General features: G+C 27.2%; 1 protein-coding gene and 1 long non-coding RNA gene across 3 annotated transcripts in view; one reads left to right on the forward strand and one right to left on the reverse strand.

The window, feature by feature from the left end:
• LOC100212915 (aminopeptidase Ey) overlaps positions 1 to 18,515 on the reverse strand; it is a 63,531-nt gene extending 45,016 nt beyond the window's left edge. The window contains exons 1-5 of one of the 2 annotated variants that reach the window (XM_065818601.1): positions 18,310 to 18,515; positions 16,622 to 16,858; positions 5,856 to 6,318; positions 4,947 to 5,226; positions 4,291 to 4,411 (exon numbers count right to left, since the gene is read on the reverse strand). In XM_065818601.1, the coding sequence (XP_065674673.1) occupies positions 4,291 to 4,411; positions 4,947 to 5,226; positions 5,856 to 6,318; positions 16,622 to 16,808 (1,051 nt within the window). In that variant the 5' untranslated portion in view covers positions 16,809 to 16,858; positions 18,310 to 18,515. Of the gene's footprint in view, positions 1 to 4,290; positions 4,412 to 4,946; positions 5,227 to 5,855; positions 6,319 to 16,621; positions 16,859 to 17,263; positions 17,469 to 18,309 lie in introns of those variants that run through there. The other variant, XM_065818602.1, reaches the window with a different exon arrangement.
• LOC136091258 (uncharacterized) lies at positions 13,899 to 27,361 on the forward strand. Its single transcript, XR_010643841.1, has 3 exons — positions 13,899 to 14,006; positions 26,902 to 27,012; positions 27,227 to 27,361. It is a non-coding gene; the product is annotated as an uncharacterized LOC136091258 (long non-coding RNA).
• The last annotated feature ends 603 nt before the right edge of the window (positions 27,362 to 27,964 follow it).

The following is a 27,964-nucleotide window of genomic DNA, read 5'->3' on the forward strand; positions in this document are numbered from 1 at the left end:
ACAAGACTAATTGGATGACAATCGGAGGGGTCAGAGTTTTTAAAAATTGGAACCACAGATGTCATTTTTCCAACAGTCTACATTCTACATTTCCACAATCTACATTAATGGAATGACTAATGACTGGGCCACAAGCTGTAGATAAGTTTAAAAGAGAAATAACTTTAGCAACAGAAGTAACTTGGATGTCTAACAATGGATCAACTTGTTTCTCTGATACAACTTTCTCTGAGAGGAGTGAGATTATCTATTCAAGAGATAAGTTAGAGGAAAATTTCTTTGCTAACAGCCTTGCATTATCCTTAGTTGAGGTAACAATACTAGACCCATAAATTAGTCATGGAATATTAGATTTATCTTTGTAGATGAAACTGTTAAAGATTTCCTGAAAGTCTCTAGAACTTCTGACACAATATGCAGGATAAGAGGCAAAATTATTAACAAGAGAGCCAAGGACCATCAAGAAGAAAATCACCTTAATATAGATGTAGGAAGTGCAATGGTAAGGTGAGTAAAAGATAGAAGTTTAAGTAAAATCATAACATGGTCCAAACCACAAGACACAAATCAAGGAGTGTAGGTAAGAAGTTAGGGTTGTCGGAAAAACAAAGTTGACTATCTGAGTAAGAGATTAAAATAAATATTTTAAGCTTTAGTGTGGACAGGTAAAATTGTACTAGAGCCAAGTAAGTGTTATGAGAATTAAATTTACCAATAACAACAATATCGATTGAAAGATAAAGAAAAAGAGCTTAGTCAATTTGATTAGAAAGAACATCGAAATGAGTGCAGTCTTGGGAAGGAGAATGACAAATAACAACACAAAAGGTAATTGAGTGAAGAGGTGATAAATTGAAGTAAATAAAAAAATAGTCAGAAGATTGAAACTTTTGAAAATTTTGAGACACAGACAGTGATCTGTTATGTAAATATATGCCCAAGCAAAACATGTGACTATTGTTTCAGTATTGTTGTTAAGAATCAAAGGATAATAGACATCAACACTGAGATCCAGGTTGAACTAGCTGTTGTCAACAATTCAAATTAGTCTCACACAGAGCAAGGAGGTCTTATATACATTATCACATCTTTTTCCATCTACCAACACCAATTATTGTGTGACTAATTTTCAACCTGTACTGTAACTGTTCCTCCATGCTCAAAAAAAATTTATTTGTCTAGTTTCTCAAATATTAGTGCTTTGAAATCTGCTCTAGCCCTCGTGTTTCCTTACTCATGCTATTTAAAATTCCATTTAAAAATCTACTGTCAATAGCTCTCTTGCAACAAACTCTTTTCTTTGTTTTATTTTTGTGTTTGTTTCTACTAACTCCCAGCATAACCATTGGTTGCTAGCAGCTATTTAGGATTAAATTTATTTTTAAAAAAATTAACTTCAGTTAATGGGTAATTCCATGTCAAATGATCTAGAAATTTTGAAAAATGTCACCATATATCTCAGATTTTGCTGATTTTTACAGTTGAGAGTACTTAGTAAAATAAGAATTCCTTGAAAATATTTGCCTCTAGCTCCAAGAAAATCCAGAAATATGATCATATTTTACTAGATATTGGCCAAGTCCCTTTTGTCCCCTCAGAATTGCAAGATTTTTATAGAGGTTTCAAGTTACATAACTTTAAAAATGTTTGATATTTTTACTTAAAAATTTGTACTTGGCTATTTTCAGGGGTGACATGATTGCAAATGTAGAAAATAATTGCAAATATAAAAAATTATCATTACGCACCAGTTTTTATCAATTTAAATAAATTTAGGCAATTTCTTATATACCTGATTTTGATGCTCAATAAACCCATATGTACTTAATGATATTAAAAAATTTTTTTACAGATCATATTACATTTATTGATCTTTCAGAAAACATAAGGATTTTGATTTGCAAGTATATAGATTTCCATAAACAAATAATGGGGAACAGTCCCCACTTTATTGAAGCAGAATTTTGCAATTGATTGCATCGCCACTACTGAAATTTTGGCATTTCTGTAGTGGCGATGAACATGCATGTTAAAGTTGTTTCCAGAGCCTAAAACACCTGGTAGGAATCTTGCAATAGACTTTTCACTACTTTCCAGACAAATTCGAGGTCTAAAAATTTCAGCATTTGGGTAGTTCTGATTAGTGTGATAAAATTGTTTTATTCAGGGCAGATAACCAGAGGTTCCATGAAGCCAGGGCACCAAAAGTTAAAATTAAAGTTCTGAAATAACAGATGACAAAATTTTAACAATCTGTCATCGTCATGAAAAGATTTAAAAAAATAGGACAATTTCTAGAACTAGGAGCTATAATCAATTTAACCCAGAATCTATAGATACTATTAGCTTTAAATGAACAAGTGAAGATGTTAATACAACAGGCATTTTTTCTTTTTATTGTATTTAAAGTTCTCAAGATAATCAGCAAACTAACATTTATATTTATATTTAAGATACATTGAAATTCGGCGAGTATATTTTGTGTAAATACCATGTTATTACATTTCATTGGATTGAAATAATATATGAAATTTATCATATTGAAATCTTTTTAAGATAATGAAAAGCAAATTGTTAAAATTGTTATGGCACTGTTTATGAACCCAGACAACCTTTTTAACTTTTTCTGGCCATCTAGAGATCGGGTTGGGTTTTAATTACCAACACAATTTGTATCATGGATGCACCTATAACAACAACTGACACTTTATTTTTTTGTATTTTATTTTGTAAATAATTAAATGAAACAGTGTAACCAAAAAATATAAAATATTATTAAAGTTAAAAACAATAATTTTAAAGTTATTTTTACTTTGTTAAAATTGAATAAAAAAAATTTTCAGAAAAAATAAGTAGGGCAGTGCCATGTTCCTAAAGACCCTCTGGTAGTCTACCCTGGAAACAATTTTAACACATGTTCATCAGGACTACACAAATGCTAAAATTTTCAGAGCTCATTGTCTGGAAGGTAGTAAATCTTAGTACACTGTCTGTCAGAAAGGTAGTATGTTGATAAATATCAGCGCTTCAGGCATTCCAAAAGTTTCAGAGCTCTAGCTAGTCCGGAAGGTAGGAAAAAATCAATCACAACATTCCGTTACAAAAAAGTGGGGTCTGTGTCCGTTCTCCATATGCGGAAATCCATATACTTGCAGATTAAAATCCTTATGTTTTCTGAAAGATCAATGAATATAGAAGGATGTGTAGAGTTTTTTTTGATATCAAGGCCACATAAGTTTCTTGGGCATTAAAAACAGGTATATAAAAAACTGCCTAAATTTATTTAAACTGATACAGGTAATGAATGATATTTTTTTATTTCTGATCATTTTTATGGATTTGTCACCCCTGAAAATAGCCAGGTACAAGTTTTTTAAGTAAAAAGATCAAATATTTTTAAAGTTATGTGACTTGAAACCTCCAAATAAATGTTGAAATTCTGAGGGGACAAGAGGGTCTTGGCCAATATCTGTAATAAATTAAAATGGTCATATTTTAGGATCTTCTTGGAGCTAGAGGCAAAAATTTTCATGGAATTCTTATTTTACTAAGTACTCTCAACCGTATAAAAATCAGCAAAATCTAAGATGTATGGTGACTTAGCCTGGATCAATTGACATGGAATTAACCTAATGTTAAGATTTGGGCTATTTTTTTCCACAGCAATTAAAACGAATACATTTAATGTATATTTACAAACAAACTATTCGCATCAAAAGTAATTCAAACATTAAATGTTCTTATTATTTATGTTTATATTTTATCTTTGTTACTTTCATTTATTCACTCGAATTCATATGAACACATGGAGTAAGAAAGCTACTTTAAAATGTAGATAATGTGTAGTTATATGTACTTTAAAAAGAAACTAAGATTTTGAAAAAAGGAATGTTCCTATAAGTGGTTAACTTATGCATTTTAGGTTTTCCATACACAATCTAGATGTCATAATGCCAGTAGGATAAATATTTTTATATTTTTCAGCATTAAAAATATTTTTATTTTAAATTTGCAAAAAAAAAAAAAAATTACACATTAGGATTGTTAAATCATAGTTAAAACCTTCAAAATATTTTTAAAAAATAATTTTTCAATGATTAATTTTGAGAAAAAACATTTGAGGTTTAACTTATTTATATTTAATAACTTATTTAGCAATAGTCTTTCATTAATAATAATTATGTATACACTTACAAATCAAAAATTTTAACTTTGATTTATAAATTACTTTTTTCAATTATCATTGAATAAATATATCAAATAGATAACTAAAATATCTCAAAATACAACCTGCTTTAGGTAGAGGATATGTGACATTATAAAAAGATTCAAAATAAGGTAAAATCTTTGAGCCCACATCCATTGAAAAATCAACTTGATCAATTTGGTTTTTCGGAGCATAAAAATCCATCTTAAAAGAAAATAAATAACTCATTTATAATTAAAAAGTTATTCATGAAGACCATTAAATAAATAATACTTTGATGATATTTTGGTAATGATGATGATGATGAACTTGATGATATTTTGGTAATGATGATGATGATGATGATGATGATGATGATGATGATGATGATGATGATGATGATGATGATGATGATGATGATGATGATGATGATGATGATGATGATGATGATGATGATGATGATGATGATGATGATGATGATGATGATGGTGATGATGATGATGATGATGATGATTAGGATTGCCATTGTCCTCCTTTTTCTGTAGGAGCATGCAATTAAAATCTCAATTTTAATTACAATACCACTACACTACCCTTCAAAAAAAGGAGGACAATGGGAACCTTGATAATGATGATGATGATTGATGATGATGGTGATGATGATGATGATGATGATGATGATGATGATGATGATGATGATGATGATGATGATGATGATGATGATGATGATGATGATGATGATGATAATGATGATGATTACCTGTACTTTATTTGTTGAATTCACTGCATATATTGTTTTGTGAGAAAATTCACCGATAACAAATGCAACAAGATAAGTTGGCATTTTTGGTGTAACATCAAAATAGTTAGTTATTTTTCCACCTTGATCTTCTTTCCTTACAATAGGCATATTGCTAACTGATATAAATGTATTCGAATGTGACAGTGAAATTTTAAATGTAGCTTTAAAAGCAGGTTCATCAAAACATGGAAAAGCAATTCTTGCATCAACTGGTTGAAATTGTGTGGAAGCTACAGGACTAAAAAAATATACAATTACATGAAAAATAATAATTATAAAAGATTTAAAACACTAAAATATAAAATACACATTGTAAAAGAATAAGCAAAAAATTCTATAGTATATAATAATAGTCATACATAATAAAACTATACATTACACAGTAAAACTATACGTTACACAGTAAAACTATACCTTACACAGTAAAACTATACCTTACACAGTAAAACTATACATTACACAGTAAAACTATACATTATACAGTAAAACTATACCTTACACAGTAAAACTATACCTTACACAGTAAAACTATACATTACACAGTAAAAATATACATTATACAGTAAAACTATACCTTACACAGTAAAACTATACGTTACACAGTAAAACTATACATTATACAGTAAAACTATTCATTACACAGTAAAACTATACATTATACAGTAAAACTATACCTTACACAGTAAAACTATACCTTACACAGTAAAACTATACCTTACACAGTAAAACTATACCTTAGACAGTAAAAGAGTAAGCATAAAAGTACTATTGTATGTAATAGTAAATATAGTACAAAAATAAATTTACTTATTTAATTTTTTTTTTAATTTAAAAATTGTTTCAAAATATTACATAAAATTAAGTTACCTTTCTGTTCCATCATTTCTCTTATATGAAGATTTGTAAAAACCTTTTAAATTATCCCTAAGTTTATATTTAAACTCATAATAAAGAATATATTTTCCTTTTGTTAACTTTTCACCTAACTCCATAACATGATACTGATTTTTCTCAAAAAAAAATGTTCTTTTTTGAACAATTGCTTTATTTTCAGACATTATTTTAGCTGTGAAGAAATCATATTTGTAAGCATGAATGATAACATAATCTGTTGGAGATTTTACTTCAACAGTAATATTGCATTGTCCATTAACTTGATCAGTAAACATATCGACATCAAGAAATATGTCATAACTTGATGGGATAATATTAGAAGGTAATCTGATGTTACTATAACTTTCGTTTCCTGTAGAAATGGGTACATTTTGCGTTGTCGATACAGTTTCTGCAGTTGTTTTAACTACTTCTGTAGGTGTTCCACTAACTTGACCTGATGTATTATAAACTTATTACTAATAACAAATAATATTTAGCAGAAACTAATAAAAACTAATATTTAGCAGAAAATAATTATACTTTATACATAAAGACTTGTTGGTTCTCCTACATTTAGCAGGAGCTTTCTACATTTTGGAGAGTAATTTATCTTCAGGCTACACTTTATATAATTTTAGAAATCTCCCTCATTCTTTTAAAAGTTTTTAATTTTCTAGGTTGTTTTTTTGTTTTAAAACCTTTATACTTATGTTTAACAAATTTGTGAATGTTTTTTTTTGATTATTTAAATTTAACTATTTTAATATCTACTTCAAAAAAAAAATTATTATGTAACTAATTATTTATTATTTATTAGATATTATAAAAAATTTTTTAAGCAAAACTAAAAAGATGTTAACAATTTTTACTGAGTATGTTAACCAGCAATTATAAGAAACTTCTTAAATGTTTAGATTTTTTATCTTTTTTTTTTTTGAAACAAAGTTATTTTTTAAAATAGTTTTAATACAAAATAAAGCATTTTAATAAAATTTTACTATTCACATTTACAATTTTTTAGAAATTGATGTACTGTACCAGACAAGAAAATTTAATAAAAGGTGATCATCAACTTTCCACTACAACCAATAACAAACTTTGTTTTTATAAGTGATTATGACAGAATCTATTCGCTTACTCAAATTATATCTATATATATATATATATATATATATATATATATATATATATATATATATATATATATATATATATATATATATATATATATATATATATATATATATATATATATATATATATATATATATATATAATTTGAGTAAGCGAATATATATATATATATATATATATATATATATATATATATATATATATATATATATATATATATATATATATATATATATATATATATATATATATATATACAATACAGTCATTAAGATTAATTACAACAACAATAATTGATCTTTAGACCACACTCCACCTTGAGTTCAACTTGTCCACGATGGGTTTTTCTAATTTATTTATCTTTAAGACACTTGATTTTGAACCAGGACAGACATCTGGCATATTTCTCGGAAATTCAATAGTTTTAATTAGGGGTGTACCGGAACGGAAATTCCGAATTCCGGTTATAATCAGATTTACCGAAGTTGTCAGTTAAATTCCGACCGATTATCCGGCCGCTACAAGGACATTAACTTTTCATCTTCAAGATTGAAAGTAAAAGCATGCACCTAAGCATGGTGGCTATATAATATATATTTATAACCTATGATAAATACATAACCTGTTTCATTAGTTTGGTTCATTTTTCATTTAAATCTAATTTGTTGTTTTTATTTGTTTTTATTATTTTATATATTGAAACTTTTAACCTGCATAATATTTATATTTAAAATTATTTCTTTATTTTCTATTTTTCCATTTATGTTAAAATTAAAATATTTTAAATATTTTAAAAAAAGAGTTTAAATAACATTTAAAATGAGACTATTCTCAAAGGCAGGTAACATTTTTGATGAAAAAAGAGCTAGTTTGTTGCCCAAAACTAGATAGCAACTCTTTTTGCACCACAATACTCCTAAATTTCTCAAAATACTTACATAATTAATTATTAAAAATAAAATTACAATGCGCTCGTTAAGAAATTTATATTTTTCTCCCAGGTTTACCTACAACAGCTCTTCATTGCCTTGTAGGACAGCGATTTTTTTTATTTTTTATTTTTTATTTTTTTTTTTTTAGTTTTAGGTGTCCCAAGAAGTCCTAACAGAGCACCGCGGAAGTGCATTTAACCGGAAAATTTACGCCTCCTTCCTTATCGTGACGCAAAAACTTGTCCAGAGCTCGTTTCGTACCTGGATCTCCTACTTATAAAGCAAGCGCTCACTGCGCACAATTTACTTGAAAAATAGAGGTAAAAAATGAATTCCGGCAGTCCTGCTTAAATTATTGTGATTTCGGCCGGAACTGGAATAAACTAAAACACACAAATTCCGGTCGGAACGGAACTCCGGCACATACCTAGTTTTTATTGAAACTCCTAGTCTCGCATCGACTTAGATCCGTAATTCCTTAGTTCCACAATTCCTTAGCTCGTACAATTTGAGTAGGTGGTTTTACAAATACTTTGAGTCCTAGTTAATAGCGGTGGAAAACTTGGCATTAGTTTCAGCAGATACTGTGCATAGTTTCCATATATAGGAGAATACAGCTTATGGGAATATTGCACCTTATTTAACTCAGTCAACCCAACATACAGTATATATGATACCTTTACATTTAAACATTGTAATCTTCTTCTAATATCCATCTTGTCATTGCCAATGAAATCTAATCTATCGTAAATTATATGACTTGTAATAAAACAGCCGACCATTTTGGACTTCAGTTTAGCATTATCTTTATGCTAGCCTGAATTACTTTAATCATTTTGTTTTTCCTCCAAGCTTTACCATGGGTACATGCCTATCGGTGCTTCACGCTCTGTTATTTCTTCTGTGGTTAAAGATAGGAATGGTGACATCTCCAATTCTGCTAACTATCGTTCAGCGGCTTTGGTTATAGTTTTTTCAAAGATTTTGAAACACATTTTTTTCTCACGTGTTAATGAAAATTTCATTCGGGCTCCCAATCAATATGGATTTAAGAAAAACCATAGCACTTTTATGCCTGTCCCTATTTTCAAAGATATTTAAAATTTTTACCTGTCACATGGCTCAATTATGTATGTAGCATTCATTGACATTAGCAAGGCCTTTGATAGAGTACGCTTTGACACACAATTTAGGAAACGTTCTAAAATTGTCTCTGCTGTAACTTTACGCTTACTCACTGTTTGGTCAAGCAGCTCAGATCTTATGGGATGGCATATTATCCAAAACATTTACCATCAGTAATGGAGTGCGACAAGGAGGTGTATTGTCTCCTCTGCTATTTAATATAGATATTTTAAAACAAGTACGTCTCTATGCTAAAGCTAACCTCATCAGTAAAAAGTTTAGCAAAACACAAATACTAAGAAAGATCATATTAATTAATGCCTTTTATAATCCAATTTATGGATGTCAGTTATGGTACCTCCCGCGAAAAGACATTCCATCGTCTGCGAGTCGCATATAAATTATATAATATAGTAATCCACTTCGCTTGACATAAAATAAGCCATTATAGAACAGTGCTAGTAAATTGTTTGTAAAGCATGGTATCCATTCATAATTTTGAAGGGGTTATACAACCTTAATGATGTTATTCGTAAGCCAAGATATTCATCATTGCTACTTCAACAGAATAGTGAGAACCTTATCATATAAGCTTGTGTTAATTCTGACAAGTTCCTGAAGTCTTCCTTGAAGTTTAAATAAAGAATTGATTTATATTTATAACACTTTAAATTTTTTTCTTTTGGGGTTTTTTTAAACTTTTTTATCCATTTTGTTTTTACCAATTATATATTTATTATTTTGGGCCTTGAGCCTGTCAATAAATTTGATTAATCGATTGATTGATATATAAATAGGGAAGTGATGTTTCCTCGCGTCTTATTCTTAGCGTCACGCTGTCTTTAACGGATCTTTACCGCTCTCTGTTTAATTGCGCGATGATGACGTTCGACAATTCCATTTTCGGATGACCTGTAAGCCCAACGAAATAGAACGGATATTCTTTGTTTAACGCATAGTTCACCTACAAGTTTTGAGCAAATTCCTGACTGTTTTCGATTTACAGAATATTTCTTCAAAATTGAAGCACGTTGTTATTTCATTCTTTTTTATTAGCTATTTTTAAACTGCAAGTTTGCTCTTTTACCACAATTAAAGATAGATAAATTAATAATTAACTTGTTATGGGTTACCTCAATTGCTAGACAATACCAACAGTTTCCAACTTCAAGACTTTCTTCCTCCCATCCAATTGGCGCAGGATCCATTGATAGTAATCATTCACAACTTTTTAGGACTTATTCGACGTTGTTTCTGCAAAAGTTCTCTTGTGGATATGTTTGCTTCATCAGTTAAAGTGTTCCAATGACCCCAAAGTTATAAAAGTTATGAAACGATTTTAAATCAGGAAATAAGACATAAACTCCTCTGCAGAATGGGTTAAATGCAGTTGTATGTATTATTACCTGATTTAAATTTCTTTAAATCAGGTGATATTGCGGTGGAGTTAATGTCTCATTGTCAGTTGAAATTTTTTCTTTTTAGTAAGTTGAATTTTTTTTTTTTTCATTTCAGGTTTTTTATTAAAAGTATACTGACTTTTTGAGATTTAAATAAAAAAAACTTGAGATTTATACAAAAATCTAGAGAAGAAAAAAGTACTTTTACAAAAACATAAGGGCACATGTTTTACATTTACTTTCAAACGAGAAAAACTATAATGATGTTATTATGATTTTCGCATTAAGTACTTGTTTATCCAATGTTGTATTAGTTTAAAAAAAAAATTAAAAAAGTTTTGCTGGAATATATAGGAATGAACGCAACAGAGTGTAAATACATCGATTGACTAAAATAGTGTTTAATATTTAAATAATGTTTACATACATTGATTGAGGGTTTGGGTTCAGGTAGGTTTTATTTTGATGTCATCCTGTACGCCACTATAGTTGAGGAGGCTACTTTAATTTTAGATGCAACCTTCTCTCAACTCTATAACTCCTAAAAATAAAAATTGACAAACAAGACCGCTGCACAGAGAAACAAGTTATGCGCGGTACTACCAGAAACGCGGTGGGGATCGACCTTACGGTTAAAGGGATATAGAGTTATAAAGTAAATTTAAAATAGATAAATGTTCAATCCTAAAAACTTAATAACTTTGTTAAAAAACCAGGCATCTATATAATGTAATTTCCTTGTATCTTTTGTCATGAAGTATGGAATCAGGCGCTTAAATTAACTAATCTAAGCACCTGTTTTTATTTGATTTTAATTTTTTTGATTTTTGCCAACATTAAATTAAATTTAATGTCAGCATTAAAATTGCAATCCTCAATTTAGAAAACAGTGAAAAAATGGTCTTTAAATCTTCTTCATATAACGAGCTATAAGTTTTGTCCAGTAAAATGAAATTCTGACCCACTGTGCAGAGGTTTGCAATTTTCCGTCGCCCAGTTATTCATGCGAAGCAAAAGGTAATGAGGTAACAGAGAAGTTTAGCTGTACAGGTATGAGGTAACAGAGAAGTTTAGCTGTCAAAGAAGGTGTATTGCGTACTATTCAACAAGGCAAAACTACAAGAGGTTCTGCGAATCAGTTTGCAATAAGCTAAGTTGCGGATATAAATAAAGTTGCGGGTATAAATAAAAAATAAAATAAGGAACAACAACAGTAAATTTATTTAAAGAAATTTACTTATGGATATTTGAACTGGGTAAGAGAACAATTTTCAAAAGTACTTTATGGTAACGAATCAAAATTTATTTTATTTGGATTTTATGGTATTAGACATGTTTGTCGTCCGAGAGGCGATAGAAATAACCCTAAATACCAGTTAGCAACTTTAGGTCAAAGAGTCAAAGAGGTGAAAAGGGTTTGGGGTTGCTTCAATAAAGATTGTGTCGGTTCTATCTACTTGATTGATAGCAATAATGGAAAAATATATGTACAAAGATATTAAGGATGTTATGCTGCGACATGCTGAGGACAAAATGCTTTGAGGATTGATATTTTAGCAAAACGATGATCCAAAGCACAATTCAATTCTAATTGAGTTGAATTTTGCTTTTTATTTTTTTAGACTCTTTCAAGTTTAAAAAAATTCCTAGGATTGAGGTCTGGCTTTTGCAAAGAACTAAATTCTATCGCGCGTCTAAAAAAACACCTCGATCAACAAATTACTGGTCAAAAACCAATATGTAATCAAAATTTATTTGAAATTCTGAAACAAGAATAAGTTAAAGTTGATATTAATGTGATTATCAAGATTGTGGACTCAATGCCTCGTTGCTGTCGATCAATTATTGATGCTAAGAACTTTCCGACGAAGTATTAAAGAGTTTTACTTTAAATTAAAACATATTCAATAAGAAAAATTAAAAAAAAAAAGTTTACTTCAGACGTTTTATGATATGAATTAATTAAAAAACTTTGTGAAAAAGAAGTGGCAATAATCAATTTTCTTTTATTGTTATTAAGTTTACTCTCTATTATTGTTATTAAGTTTACTTCTCCTGTTACTAAGTTTACTTTATAATATAGTATATGGTATCCAAGTTGTTTATTCGAAGGGAACTAACCAATTAAATTTCTAAATTAATTTCTTTCTTTTTTTTTAAAACGCTTAGCAATAAAAGGTCGTTTAAAGTATCTTGTTTTTCAGAGTACGGTGGTTAACACGGTTTGTAGTAATTCATCGCTTTGAAGACTATAATTAAACTCTAGTAAATATAAAAATAAAGATTATGAATAAACATGTATCATACCTAAAGTAAATATTAAAAACGCAATCATTTTGAACTTCTTAAGACTTTTCTAAATTTTAAATCTTTTTTGTTTTGTTTTGTTTTGGTTTTTATTAAAACTTAGATTGAGTTTTATGTGCCAACGAATCACGAGCGTCTTATTTAAATTAGAAAAATAAAGTTATTTTCAGTAATCAAAATATAAGTTAGAAACTTTGCCTATACTTTGACTTAAAAGTCATTTTTTTAAAAAAATATTTTACAATGCTAAGAAAAAACAAGATTTTAAACATCTAACAAAAAGAGCCATGTTTTTAAACAGCTAATAAAATATGTAATGAAGAGGAAACGGAAACAACTATTAAAAATAATAAACATTAATAAAACTAAAATTTAAAGTTTTCTTATGATTAAGTAATGACTTTTTTACTTCGCCATCTATACCTTGATTTATAGAATGGCTACAACTTAACATTATAAGATGACGTAATACGAAAAAAAGTTAAGTGTAATTAATTATGAGTATTTTATTGCACTTGCTGGCAGGTGTCTTAACGCTGGCACGGTGTCGCTGTATCATATTGAAACCTTGTAGTGCTATTTTATACAGGGGATGGCTAAAAATCCCAAAACTTTGATTGAGCTTTTTTTTCTAAAAAATTTTTTAAAACTTTTTTTGTATCTCCTTTCTCATCATTATCTTCTGTTGTTTTTTTATCCTAATATCTCCTGTATTACCTCTTATCATTTTTTTAATATCACACAAATATTGACTTATTTATTATTAAAAAAAACTCCTTTCTTTAACAGAAAAATTTTAAATCTAGAAAAAAAAATTTAGTTAATCTGGCTTACAATAGCTGATTTATCAAAAATATTTGTTAAAAAAGATTTTACTCTTAGTGACAAACAATTCATTTAATAATTTATTATTATGATATTTATGTAAAAAAGTATGTATATATTTATTTTTATATAAGATTTTTATGTAAAAAGAAAAAACATAAATGTAAATATATATTTATATTCTTTCTTTTTACATAAATATCTTATATATTATTAAATGAATTGTTTGTCATTAAGAGTAAAATCTTTTTTAACTTTATTATCATAATCTAGAAAAACTATGCGATTTGATTTCATTTTCACAGCTGTGGCGCAGAAGTTAGTTTAGAAGTTAGACAAAGAAGATTTTAGTAGAAAGTAGAAGTTTTATGTAACTTTTTTCATCTAAAATTAACTTTACAAGAAGCTATATTTGACAGGTTTTATATTTTTTAATTAAAGTCAGTCATCAACTATATGAAAATCTATTGTTTAAAAAAATTTAATAATTATTGAAAGTAATCGACTTAAAAAAGTGATGTTTTTATTTCATTATGTTGAAAAACAAAAAAGGTTTTCGATTAAAACTATATAAGGTAATATTCCCCTTAAATTTCTAGAGAAGTCAACTATATAAAAATCTATTGTTTAAAAAAATTGATCTATCTATTTCTCAATATTGAAATTGTCAATTCTATACTTTTTTAGTACAGAAAAACTCAATATCTTGATGATATTGTTTCGGAGTACATATCTGATTGCAAAAAACACATTCGACACGATTTGTTTTCATCATTGAATCATAGAAATAGGTAGCTAGTCGCTACTCGGTAGGTAGCGACAAGCTACCTACCGGGTAATTTATACGTACTGATATTTGTAACGATAAAGACAGCGATTTTGCCATGATAATCGCTAGCAAGAAAAGCAAACGATTAGCTATAGTTCACATTCTATTTTTGTATACTACTTTTCATATTTAATACCATATCTAGCAAGAAAAGCAAGCGATTTATATATACTATTTTATATACTATACGATTTTATATACTACTTTTTATATTTAATACCATATTCTACACTGTCATTATTTAATTATTATTACATATCAGTATATCATATACTTACAAGAGTCGCAGATGAATTTCATAACTAACATTAGGTATTGTGGTTTATTCTCCTCCGGCTAGTTGCCATACAGAGACCACCATACCAAGGCACGCAAAAACATATTCAGCCCCCCAAGAAGGAGCGTCATAACTGCTTTACGGCCGAGAGTAAAGTGAGTTTTGGAAGAACGAAGTTATTTTAGAGCTAAAGATGGAAGTAATCGTGTTAGAAAGATAGCATAGAGAAAGCGGACAGGAGTGCACATGATGTTAGATTGTGCAATTATAATTCAGCTATTTTAAAATAAACAGAAATAATTTGAGATCTCTCAAATTTCATAACTAACATTACATAACACGTTATTCATACTCTAGGCTACCCTAGGATTTTCATTTATAATAGTAAGACTTCTGTAATTTTTTTGTTTGTGGGTGTATCTTTTTTAATCTTTTTAATTTATTTTGGTGGTTTTTAAAAAAAAAAAAACATTTTGTTAGCTACAAAGCTACGGTATGTAGTTATCAAATACTTGTCGTCATGTTGTTCTAAGCTACAATACTATAACAAGAATATATTATTTTTATGAATACATTAGATCCAATATTAAAACCAAATTTTTTAAGGCGTAAAAGACAAAATGAAACAATAGTATGAGGAAAAATTGTTTAAAAAATCGAAAAAAAGCTAGTTATGCGCTGCTCATTTCCCAGCAGGTATAGTATAAAATCAAACATGTATGTGCATATATATATATATATCTATATATATATATATATATATATATATATATATATATATATATATATATATATATATATATATATATATATATATATATATATATATATATATATAGTGTTAGTGTTTATAATTGATATAAATAGGCAAATATAATACAAATCCGACTGATATAAATATATTAATAAGTTTTTCAATAAGAAATTTATAAAATTGTTTTTCTTTTAATGTGTTTTAGTTATATTAGAATAATAATTATTAAGGCTGTTTGAACGCAAGTTATAAATTTGTGAAAAAGTTAACAAAAGTATATTTAGTAAAGAACTAAGTTATTTAAAATGTAAATGTAAAAAGTAATGATAAAAAACAGTTGCCAAAACCAAGTTTATTTAATAAAACCAAGTTTATTAAATAAAAAAATGTCAAAATGAAATTTTAGTATTAGAACGTAAAGTTTCTGCTTGAGAGAGCCAGGCTCACAAACTGTAAAGGTTCTGCTTGTGAGAACCAGACTCACAAACTGTAAGGTTCTGCTTGTGAGAACCAGACTCACAAACTGTAAAACCGATTTGATGCTTACCGAAAATATGTTAATACAAAAAGAATTTACGTTAACAATTACGAATCGTAAAACATTTGAAAATTTTATTTGAAAAATTGAGTTAATTTTTTTTTTCTTGCAAATTCAAATTTAAAATTTTTTAAAAAGTTACCATTATGCTAAATATTCATTGAGTATTCAATATTCTAAAAACTCCCGTTTTTTACTTACCTATACTGAGGGTTTTTGAAGGTACTCTATCACTGATGCGTATCTGCTATATGGATTCATGATGGTTATATAATAAAAGATATTTATTTTCTGAGAAAGAAAACTTAAAAGGAATAAGAAAAAAAAAGTTATTAATTTTTAATTTGGTTGATTCTTGCTCTTTTTTTTGTATATTTATATATATATATATATATATATATATATATATATATATATATATATATATATATATATATATATATATATATATATATATATATATAACGATAATTAAACATGAATTTTATTCATAAATCCAAAGTATTTGAATTCATAAAATGTTTACAAAAAAAATGATCATATTTGAGCTTACGAAACTTTTTTAAAATAATAAAAAATTTTGATTCAAAAAGTTAAAACCAAATAAGTTAAATAGCATTTTATAAGTGTCCTTACCTGACTTTAAGGCTTTATTCAAATTTTGCTTTGTTTCATACAAAATGAATCCAAGAATAATAATTGTTATTAGAAGTACCGCGAAAATCGCACCAAATATGATTTTATCCTTGGTTGTAATTCGTTTTTTTACAATATCATCGTCAATGTGCAGCTTTGTTCGTGAATCTGTGAATGATACACTCATAGCTCGAATATTGTTTATGCAGGGGCTAAAAAATATTGTCTACGCAGGTGCTGAAAAAAAAAACATTTCCACAATGATACTAATGTCATATAATTAACAAAAGTATATAAAATAATGCTTAATATGATCATAGGGATTGAGTATCAGAATTAGAATTCGAACCCCTACGAAACAGAGGTAGTGTTAAAGAATCAAGCCAATAAGAAACAAAAGCAATGTTAAGGAATTAAACCCCTAAAAAATCAGAAGTAGTGTTAGGTAATCAAACCCCTACAAAACAGAGTTAACTTTAAGGAACCAAACTCATAGAAAACAAATGTTAGGGAATCAAACCCCGAAAAAGTAATGTTAGGGAATCAAACCCCGAAAAAACAGAAGTATCGTTAGGGAAAATATTTTACAAAAATAAAATTTCTAAATTTATGCTTTTTTACAGAAATAGAATTTCCTTTTACTTTTAAATGCTCGTTTCAAAAAGTTCAACAGTGTTACGAGAGTGGATCAACTGCATGGTCATTATAAATTGTCTTCAAACAGAGTGCTTGCAAATATTGGCTCTCTGAATGTATTCTTAAAAAAAGCCGCACTGAGACATTATTGACATTTTTTTTATCAATGCAGATTTTATATTTGAATTTTCTTGAATTAAATTGTGTTGTTATATTATGTTAAATATTTTTAATTACTATATAATTTAATTTTTTTTGACATAAATATTTTATAATTTTAGTTCATAATACAATTTATTAAAATATAATTTGTTAAAATGAAATTTTTTTAAAATATAATTATTGTTTATAATAATAATTTTATAACACAATTTTTATATAACTTTTATAATGATTAATAATATTTAACAACTTGGTTAAAATGTGTATTAAAATAATATTTTAACTAGATAACATTATTTGAAGAAAAAAATTACAAGTCATTTAACTTTGCACAAGTAAAGCTTTGTAGAAGTAATGTTACAATTTAAGTAACCATGGCGAAATTTTAATTTTTTTTTACTACGAGCAAAGTTTTTGTTTTTTTATTAAAAAAAAAAAAAAATTTTAACTTTGCTCAAGCAAGTATTGCTTATCGTATGAAATCAAAAAATAAATAAATAAATAAAATAAAATAAACTTTTATTACAAAGTACATATATGTAAAAACATAGAAAACGCTACGAACAACAAAAAAATACGTTGCTGAAACAACTAACGTAATGCTGCGATAGAAAAGCAATGCAAACGATTATAAAAACTACTGAAAAAACTCAAATAACATTACTGCTGCATAAGAAATAAAAACAAATTGCAAAATTGCAAATTCTGAAACTCTTAACAAACGCAATGTAAATATAAATGAAGCAAATATTTATTTACGAAAATATCCTAAAAATTCACGTGACACATCATTTGATATCTATTAAGGAGAAATCTTTATAACTATATGAAAACTTATGATAAAAAAAAAATTATAAAAAGAAAAATTTTACTGCTACATCTCTACATACTGTGTATCATTGCGAAAGTTAAGCATTGAAGTAAAAAAATTCATTCATTTTTTCCCAAAAATATTTTCCTAATTTCATTGCAACCTGCTTAGTGCTGCAGTTTGTAAAGTTAATACAATAATAATAATCCTCGAAAGTATTTGTTTGTTATGAGCAGCACTCAGTTAATTATGAACACGTGTGCGTATCAAAGTAGTTGACACAGTGAAAATTTTTGTTTAAATAGGATTTTTCTTTGTCTATAAAGCATCTTTTGAAGAAAGTTTCTGAATGGTTTTTTGTAAATATATTAGTATTAAACGTGAGTAAATGTCAGAAGTCGGGTTCCAATTTGTAAATATTTAAAATGTAAATTTAAAACAAAACCATTGTTTTTGGTTTATTTTATTAATTTTTTTGTTGTTGTTGGTTTGAATTTTTTTGGAATTGTTTGTATTTTCTTTATTCAAATTTATAATGAAATCATTTAAATGAACAAAATCAAAGAAAATATTCGTTTAATTCTATTAATTTGTTTAATTTATTAAAATATTAAAAAAAATTAAATCGATATAAAAAATTAAATTTTTAAAATGTTGCAAAGAAAACTTAAGTAATAGAAATCTTAAAACTCAAAAATGTGGAGATAATTTTGACTTCTCCTTTATTACTCCATCAAAGTCTAATTTTGTTTAGCAGCAGTCTTTATTGATGTTTGAGAAAAATAACTTTCAGACATGGGGCAAAAATTCAAACTTGGGTATGTTTATGCATCAAATGAATGTTTTGCAAATTGAAACGTGGGAACAAAAAAAAACACTACTACTAAACTTGTTCCTCCTAACCCCAAATGTGATTTTGCATTTATAAATAAATAATTTTATCTAATCATACTTTAGCGCTTAAAACTTATGAACATTCAAAGTAATACGTTCAATGCATTGTACTTACATCATTTCATTATGGTTTGTGCATTACAATACCTAAAAAAGAGGTTGCATTCAGTCATTCAAAAAAAGAGAGGATTCAGTCATTCAAAAAAATGTAAAAGATTTCTTTGCAAAAATAATTTTTAAGATCGCATTAAAAAATTGCAAGTTATCTTGACATTTTTTTATTTTATGCATAAATCTTTTGTCTAAAACAAATGCTTAACGAGTGCAAAGATAAATTTTAAATACTAGATTTAAATCAAAATTCTATTTTAATTAAAAAAACTTTAAACTCCATATCAGTGTTTAATATTTTTTTCCTAACATTTTATTTTGAGGGTGGATCCAGGTTTATTTGGAATTTCAGGTGTATAGTAACTTCTAGGTGTATAGTTAATTCCAAACTTTTGAATGCAAAATCATATGGTTTTGCCCTAAACTGCGCTGGTTATAACCCGCGAACATAAATAACCTTAAAAGTAAGTGTCACACACGTTGAGTGAATTGGTTTTACCAACATTTAGTTTGATTAAAAGTTATGATTAACAATAGAACTTTAGAAAACCAGAAAAATGTTTTATACAACAACAATGATTGGTTATGACAGCATTGATCAATCAATGAATGATACAAAAATATTGAGTTAAAGTAAACAAATCTGCTGCCAAAATGTCAAAAACAAAACAACTAGCTGTAAAAAAAAACTGATATAATATTTATAGTGAGCCAACCCCGGTAAAACTATATAGTTTTTATCAATTATGATATAACGGTTGTGAAATGATCCTTTTTGTAAAATATCACGCTGATTACGGTGACTAGGAGGATTATGATTTATTTAAATATTTTTGATAAGAAACATGTTAATGTTTAAAAAATTAAGATGTCTATATACTGATAATAAATTATATTAAAACAAACTGATTTTAAAAATTTATCATAATTTATACATTTTTTATCTCCTTGTATAAAAATTGATTTTATTAAATTAAATTCCAAAGTTAAAGTTTTTCAATTATAACCTCAACAAAATTATTGAACTTAAGTTATTATATATATTAAGTTACTATATATATAGATACTATATATAAACTTAAGTTATTATAAATATAGTTACCATATAACTTAAGTTATTATAGCCTACGGTGTTTATAACTTAACTACAAACGTGCAGACTATATGTAAACACTTTTATTTATTTTTAGATTTATAATATTAGTCATGTCCAGCGTTGGCGCGAAAGCTTATTTGCACCGTCAAGTAGCTGTTAAAAAAATATATATATATACACAGACATACATAAATCAAAAATATTATCCGTTACTTTAATAAAACTAAAAAACAAGTTAAAAAAAGTTTAAGCAAAAAAGGAATGTTTGGCATTTGTCTCACTTTTTTTCATTTCTGCCACATTTATTCAAAGTTACATATTTACAGTTGCTTACCATATTATTAGACTTAACAAGAAAAAAACAAAGTAAATATGATATTCTTGGATAATATTTTATCATTTAAGGAAATTTTACTATCGATAAATAATAATCAATATTTTTCAAAAGAAAATATATATTTAACAAACATTAATGAAAAATAATTGAAAAAATCATGAAAGAGTAAATTGTTAATATTTTGAATGACTCTTTGCTGCAATTACGCTTTGAATGCGCCGTGGCATACTCAAATTACACTTTTTAACCGTTGTTTACAGCTCTTCACTGTGGTTCCACGCATATATTAATTTTTCAATCAACTCCTGCTCTGTCATTATTGTGCTTTTGGCCATTTCCCGCTTGAGCTGCTCCCATATATTCTCAATCGGATTTAAATCCAGAGATTTTCTGGGCCAATTCAAGACATCAATGTCTTTTTTTTTTAAAGGTTGTAATGGTTTTAGCCGTATGATATGGTGCCCCATTATGCATAAAAATGTATTTTTTTTCATTTTGCAGTTATTTGCCGACTTTGGTATTAGTCTATCATTAAAAATTTCTCAGTAATGAACTTGTCTCATTGTCTCTTTTACTATATGTTAAAAACTAATTACCGACCACACCATGACCGATGTAGGATGCTTTATGGTTGGCACAATGCAACCTGAGTGAAACTTTTCACCAACTCTTCTAACAATGCTAGCTTTGTCACTAATGGCTTAAAAAATGCTTTCATCTTAAAAATTAACCTAAAACACAAATAAATTAACCTAAAACACAAATAAATTAACCTAAAACACAAATAAATTAACCTAAAACACAAATAAATTAACCTAAAACACAAATAAATTAACCTAAAACACAAATAAGTTAACCTAAAACACAAATAAGGTTTAAAAAAATACTAAAATTAAGTCAAACTTTACAATTAAAGATTTTTATTCAGCATTATTTTTTTTTCCAGCCATCCTCTGTCTCTGGACTGTACATTAGGAAATATCAATTCCCTGTTCATTGACGACCTTGGCCAATTAGTTGACCGGGTGTTTTTAATGTTGTATACAAATATTATAAATAACAAATATAATTTTCTGTCAGTCCTGGGTGTTGTTAATCTTTTTCTGCCACAAGCGCCTTTAAGAGCAGGTTGTAAAGGTTTGTCAAAATTAAGTTTAAGCTTTACTCTTTTCACTGTGGTTTGAAAAATTTTGATTATCTCAACTATCTTAAATTGCAACCTGCTTGTATTTTTTAATAATCCACAAATTTCACCTAGTTTTTGTGGAGAAATATCACATGCCTTCCCCATTGCTAAAAAATAAAAGATAATATTCAATAAGATTGTGTACTTATCCATGAAAAAAATAATTTTATATATTTTTGTTTAAATAATGTGAGTATTAAAATATACGATGTTAGTCGCTAAATAATCTTTTCAATGAGGTATTCCAATAACTTTGTTTGTAGAAAGAAACACATCACACAACCGTTCTATGCAACATCCTATTCATACTGACATCATAAGGTAAGAATTAAGAATGACAATAAAAGATACGAGCGATGTTGCTATTTATAAAATAAAATCTTTGGCAACGTTGCCAAAGTAAAAATAACAAAAGAGAAAAAGATAATGTGAGGAAGGTTTTTAGTTGTTTATGCGACACAAAGACCGAAAAAGTGACCAAAGGAGCAAAGGTTTTTTGTGTCTGTTTTTTTCACCAAGTTTAATAATATGGCAAGCCATTGTAGATAAATAAATGTTTTTGAATCATTGAAAGTGTTTGGTCTTTTTGCTTTTTTTTTTTTGATACACTCTGCTAAGTTGATATAATCAAATGAAGAGCGGATTATTATATATCATTTGAAAACAAATCAAATCTACTTTTAAATGACAACAAAAATATTTTTAATAAAATTTTTAAAATTTAAAAACCAGCCATTTAATAAAAAATATTCTAACAAAAACTTTGAATCAGAGCCGGTAAAAAACACCGTTCAAAACATCTCCTTCGCTTTAAAAAATATCAAGTTCAATATGTCCTTAATTAACTGCAAAAAAAAGTTGGCCTCATCGACCACTAACGAAAAAAGATATGCAAATTTGAAAATGTCTCGTTACACCAAAAATGCAACTTAATTAACATTTAATGCATTAAATAAATTATCATTAGCTAGGAAATGAGGAAGTAAATTAATATGATACTTAAAATCACCATGTGAAAAATTGTCTTTGAACTAATTTTTAGATTGATACCTTATTCTGTTAATTGAATTTTGCTATTTAATGACAAAAAAGAATGTTGCAATTAATGCTAATTTAACATAGCATAAATAAGAAAATTGAAAACCTTATTTGACATGAAATGACCCATTTCATGTTTCATATCAGCACATGGAGGAGAAAAATTTTAAATTTTCCAGTTTCTGTATAAGCTTTGGGTAAAGAAGAACAAGAATGATGCAACATAGTTGTTAAAAGATATTGGCTACATCATGCTCCCAAGGCCTCAAAGAGACTTGAAGAAGTTGAAGTAAATAAAAGTAGTGAGGAAATGAGATGAGGACAACGATATTTATCAATTTGATGAAAACTTTTATATAGATGTAGAAGTTAATAATAAAAAAAAGTAAGAATAAAAAAATGTCAAAAAAAAGCGAACAGTTTTATCTGAAAAATATAAAAAAACTTTGTTCTTTTTGTTTTTCTTAAAAATTATTAGTTTGATCTTTTAAAAAATTTATGGGAAGGATAAAACCAAATGAGTTCCCTTTAAGTTTTTTTAAGGACTTTTTTTGTTATCTATGACTTTTTTTAGCTAAGAGTATATTCCAACGATTTTTAATTTTAAATTAAATTTTGATAACATATCGTTAATTTTAGGCAATACTATGGTGCTTGCTTCTTTACCCTCTTCTATGGAAAAAATCGTACGGGCGTTTATGAATCCAATATACTAGGTCTCTTATCATATATTGATTTCAGATACGGAGTAAACTCAAACTATGCCACAGAGTCAAATTTGTCTGAATTTACGAGTCAAAATTGTATGAAATTTTAGACCTAAATACAACAAAACATAAATTTTTTTGAAAACAAAATTAGCTTTGCGCAAATATGGAGAAAATAATTTTGCACATCTTTTTGTATGGAATCTTCCCACTGTGAAAAAAAAACTGTGCATTGAATCTCATTTGTTTTTTCTGTTTTTTCTTTTTTTCAATTTTATTGATCATATCAAAAAATACTAAAGGACATACAACTAAAAGTCATACAAATTAATTATTAAAATTAATATATATTAAAGTCACAAAAATTAAGTTTTTAAAATTATTGTTTAAAAAAATTTTGCTATACTTTGTAGTTGTTAAAATTACAGTGCTTTACTTGGTCAACCACTTTACAATTTGTTAAACATGTACACAACACACAGGTATCAATGTAACAAGTAAACTTGCGAGGGGTTGTTTTAGGCGTTTTTGTTAGCTAATAGCAGAATTTTTAAGTGCACCACAATTATACATAAAAAAATATTTTATTTAAAAAAATTTCATTTAAAAATAAAAAATAGCGTTTGTGCTCTGGAAATGCTTTTAAAGACGCCAACAATATCAAAAAGTCAAAACAACATAGTTTACGCAAAAAATATGGTGACCACAATAAAACTGAGGGGGAAAAAGAGCACAAAAATGTAGAATAGCAAAGATTTTTTTAACATTATTTCATTTTTATACAAAGTATGTACTAGTGATGTTTACAAAGTAAGGGAAACTGGGGTAAAATGAGGCACCTAAGGAAAAGTCATCAAAAAACTGGCAAAAATAATTAAAATAAAAGCAATTTTTTTAAATGACAAAATACAACATAAACAACTATTTAGCACAAGAAAGAGTAAATAGCATTAAAATAAAAAAAATTAATTAACATTTAAATATCTATGAAAAAAAAATATTTTGTCTAATGCTAGGGGCAAAATAGGGTATAAAATGTAACACAAATCAGCACACGAGTAATGTGTCCAGCTGTGGCAATCACTACAAGAAACCCAACTTTCAACATTAGTGTTTTCTTCTGAGATTTTAATCATTTTCCTTGTTTTAGATGTAGTGTTTTCTCTATCTACTTCAGCATTTTTGTATTTTTCTTTGATGCATAACCATTTGTCATTTTGAGCCTTATTCCTTTTTTTAATGAATTTTTGCTCATTTTTACTCAGGGTGTCTAAGGGTATTGAGGCAAAATGGGTTTTTTCAAATAGACCTTGTTCTGTTCATATATATTTAAATGTGTGTGTTTTTTTACTTAACCAACTCAAAAATCAATCGCAGTTACTCAGTTGGTGGAAGAAATCTCATGCTTTTAAAAGTTATCAAATTTAACCATAAACTTTAGTTAAAATATCCTGATTGTAAATGTGACTTAATTATTTCTCTATTTAAATTTTCCTTATTTTTTACTTTATAACAAATTATTCGCATCAATTTAAGTTTTCCTTTTTTTTTTGCCTAATCCCTTTTTTTAAATTTAAAAAAAAAAAGTTTTTCAGTAAAAACATTTTTATGCAAAAAAAAAAATTTAGTTTGAGTCATATTTTCAAACCCCATATTGAAGAAATCGCTATAAGCCGCTCTTGAGACCAATATTATTTACTAAAAAAAGCAATTTTCTGAACGCCATTTATTTTAGGATCCTATCTAAGTTAGAATTAAAAAAATGTTTATTTTAGTCCAAATTCAGCCCAATTACCCAATATTTTATATCAGTTACCTTACATCTACAATTGAAGAAGGAGGAAGGCAAGGAAGAAAGAGGGAAAATTTTTAATTACACTTATTGCATGAACAGGAAAGCTCAGTAAGTACTAGTTTGTTAAGGAGACCAGGGAGGATCTAATGAAGGTTACAAAGTTATCAAGGTTATTGTTATTCCACCAATAATGGTTGATACTATTTTTTTAAATCATAATTTGGAGCTTACCATGGTTGATGATAAGGTATGTAAAGCTTTCAGTTCAAGGAGATCAATCTTAATAATTCCAGGTTTGTTTCTGGAACACTGACTATTTGTTTGTCAAATGCTGGAGCTGCTAATTAATCAACTACAAAGTACAGGTCCAAATCCATCAAGTGATAAGACTTAAATATTTACTCATTGCAACATTTTCAGGTGGAGCATTTTTGTTCCTTGAGAGCTCAAGGAACAAAAAATTTTGGTCATTTGGAAAAAACAAGAAAAATCTCAATGATGGCTACAAATATTGATCTGTATTTATATATCATGGTTCCATAAAGTTTTTGCATGTTTTTTTAAACTTTTTGCATGTTCTCGTTCATCGTGCGCTGCTAAGGAATAATCTAACTTTTTGATTAGTGAGCAAAAAAGCTTGTTTTGTTTTACCTTTTTTTTTTTTTTTTTGAAAACTTTGTAGACTTATTACTGAATTTAATGTATTCAGTAATAAGCCTAACGATTCATTGTATGCCATATAAAAAACTAGTAAAATAAAATTTAAGGTCCAGTTAAGGACTTGAAACAAACAACTGGGCAGTTAAGGACTTGAAACAAACAACCGGGCAACAAATTATCATAAAAGCTTAAACTTATTTTTATGTGATTATTTTAAATCGAGGTGAAAATTCAATTTTAAAAATCGATTAAATATAAGTTACCAAACATAAAATAATTAGTAAAAATTGATAAAATGAATTATCGAACCTTGAAACAATTTACCAATGCGCTTTTAAAGATGTCATCTTAACTCGTAGAGTTACAATTATTTCTAACTTGAGTAAACAATATTTACTGCATTCTTCTGTTTTTCTGTATTTAATAAGACTATAAATTATATGTTTTTTATAATGTATCACATTTAATATGATTCAAACTAAACATACAGACATAAACAACTAGACATATTTGAAATAGTTAGAATATGATAAATGTATCCATTTTATAATGCATCATAATATGATATTATCAGAGATGTTTGTCTCGAGACTTAAATCTTGGTGCCGTGATGTCTCGAGACTAATTTAACTGTCTTGTTCTTAGTCTTGGTATTCAATCAAAATATCTTGGCCTTAGTTTTGGCCTATACTGTTTTTACGTCTCTGGATATTATCATATTATAATGCATTATAAAATGCATATATATATTTATTGTTTATATATTTAGTTATATATTATTTATGCATATACTTATTTTAGCTAATGCTAGTGACTGTCAATATAAATTTTTAATTTTTTTATTTAGCCGTACATTAACAAGTTCTGTGTTTTATAATATATATAAAGATGGCAAGGACAGGAAGGAAAGAGGTTTTTAAACGATGTTGTACATCATGCAGATAGCTCAGATGAAGATGTAAGTTTTTTTTAACTACACAAATAAATAAGTAATACAATATTTGTTGCTGTCTTTTTCTATATAAATGTTGCTAACATGCAGGTAACATTTATAAATGTGTAATAATGCGTAATTATAAAGTAAGTTAAAATAGATAATAATTTCAAGTAAAATGAATAAGTAAATAAAGAAAATTAGTATGTAAATAATAGTTGTATGATGTATTGTCTAGATTGGTAAAATGGACAATGAGACTAACTGTGGCGAAAACAATAATGAATATCAAAATGTGAATGGTACTTTGTTTGACGTCTACCTGGTTCTACAGACACAGTTAGCGGTGCAATCGCACTTATAAATGAGCTCGATGTTTTTTTTGGATTGAATATGTTGTATTGATGATTCTTTTTAAATTGTTGAAACTTGAAGTTAATAATTATCAAATTTATACATACTATTTTTATCAAATAGTTAATATAAAATAATAAACATGTAAATTGTTATATTTTATGTAAAAATTGTTTTCCTAATCTTCAATTTCAATTGTTTATCACTCTATGTATATCAATTATGATATTACTTGAACTTTTTGTTTTATTTATTTTCAGTATATTTATACGCATGCGTTAAATATTGTGGTGAAGTCAAGTTTTAATGTTTTAGGCGCATTATAGCTATTATTTTTCAAAGATTTGATTTGATTTTATGCGACGAAAGCAATCCCATAGATTAAGGGAACTCAATAATATTTGCAACTTGCATGATAAAATTTGCTTTTTATGGTTTAATATGACAATTCAAATAACATTAGATCAAAAAAACTTGGAAACAAAACATGCTATTTTACCATGAAAAATCCATGAGTTTTCCTTGGAAAGGTGTTCCTAATACCTAAGGAAGTTTCATGGTTTTTTCATGGATGGAAAATCATGGAACTTCCATGGTTATTTGGAACACTTTCCCATGGAAA

The sequence above is a fragment of the Hydra vulgaris genome, chromosome 14, assembly GCF_038396675.1.
Source record: "Hydra vulgaris chromosome 14, alternate assembly HydraT2T_AEP".
Classification (NCBI taxonomy): Eukaryota; Metazoa; Cnidaria; class Hydrozoa; order Anthoathecata; family Hydridae; genus Hydra; species Hydra vulgaris.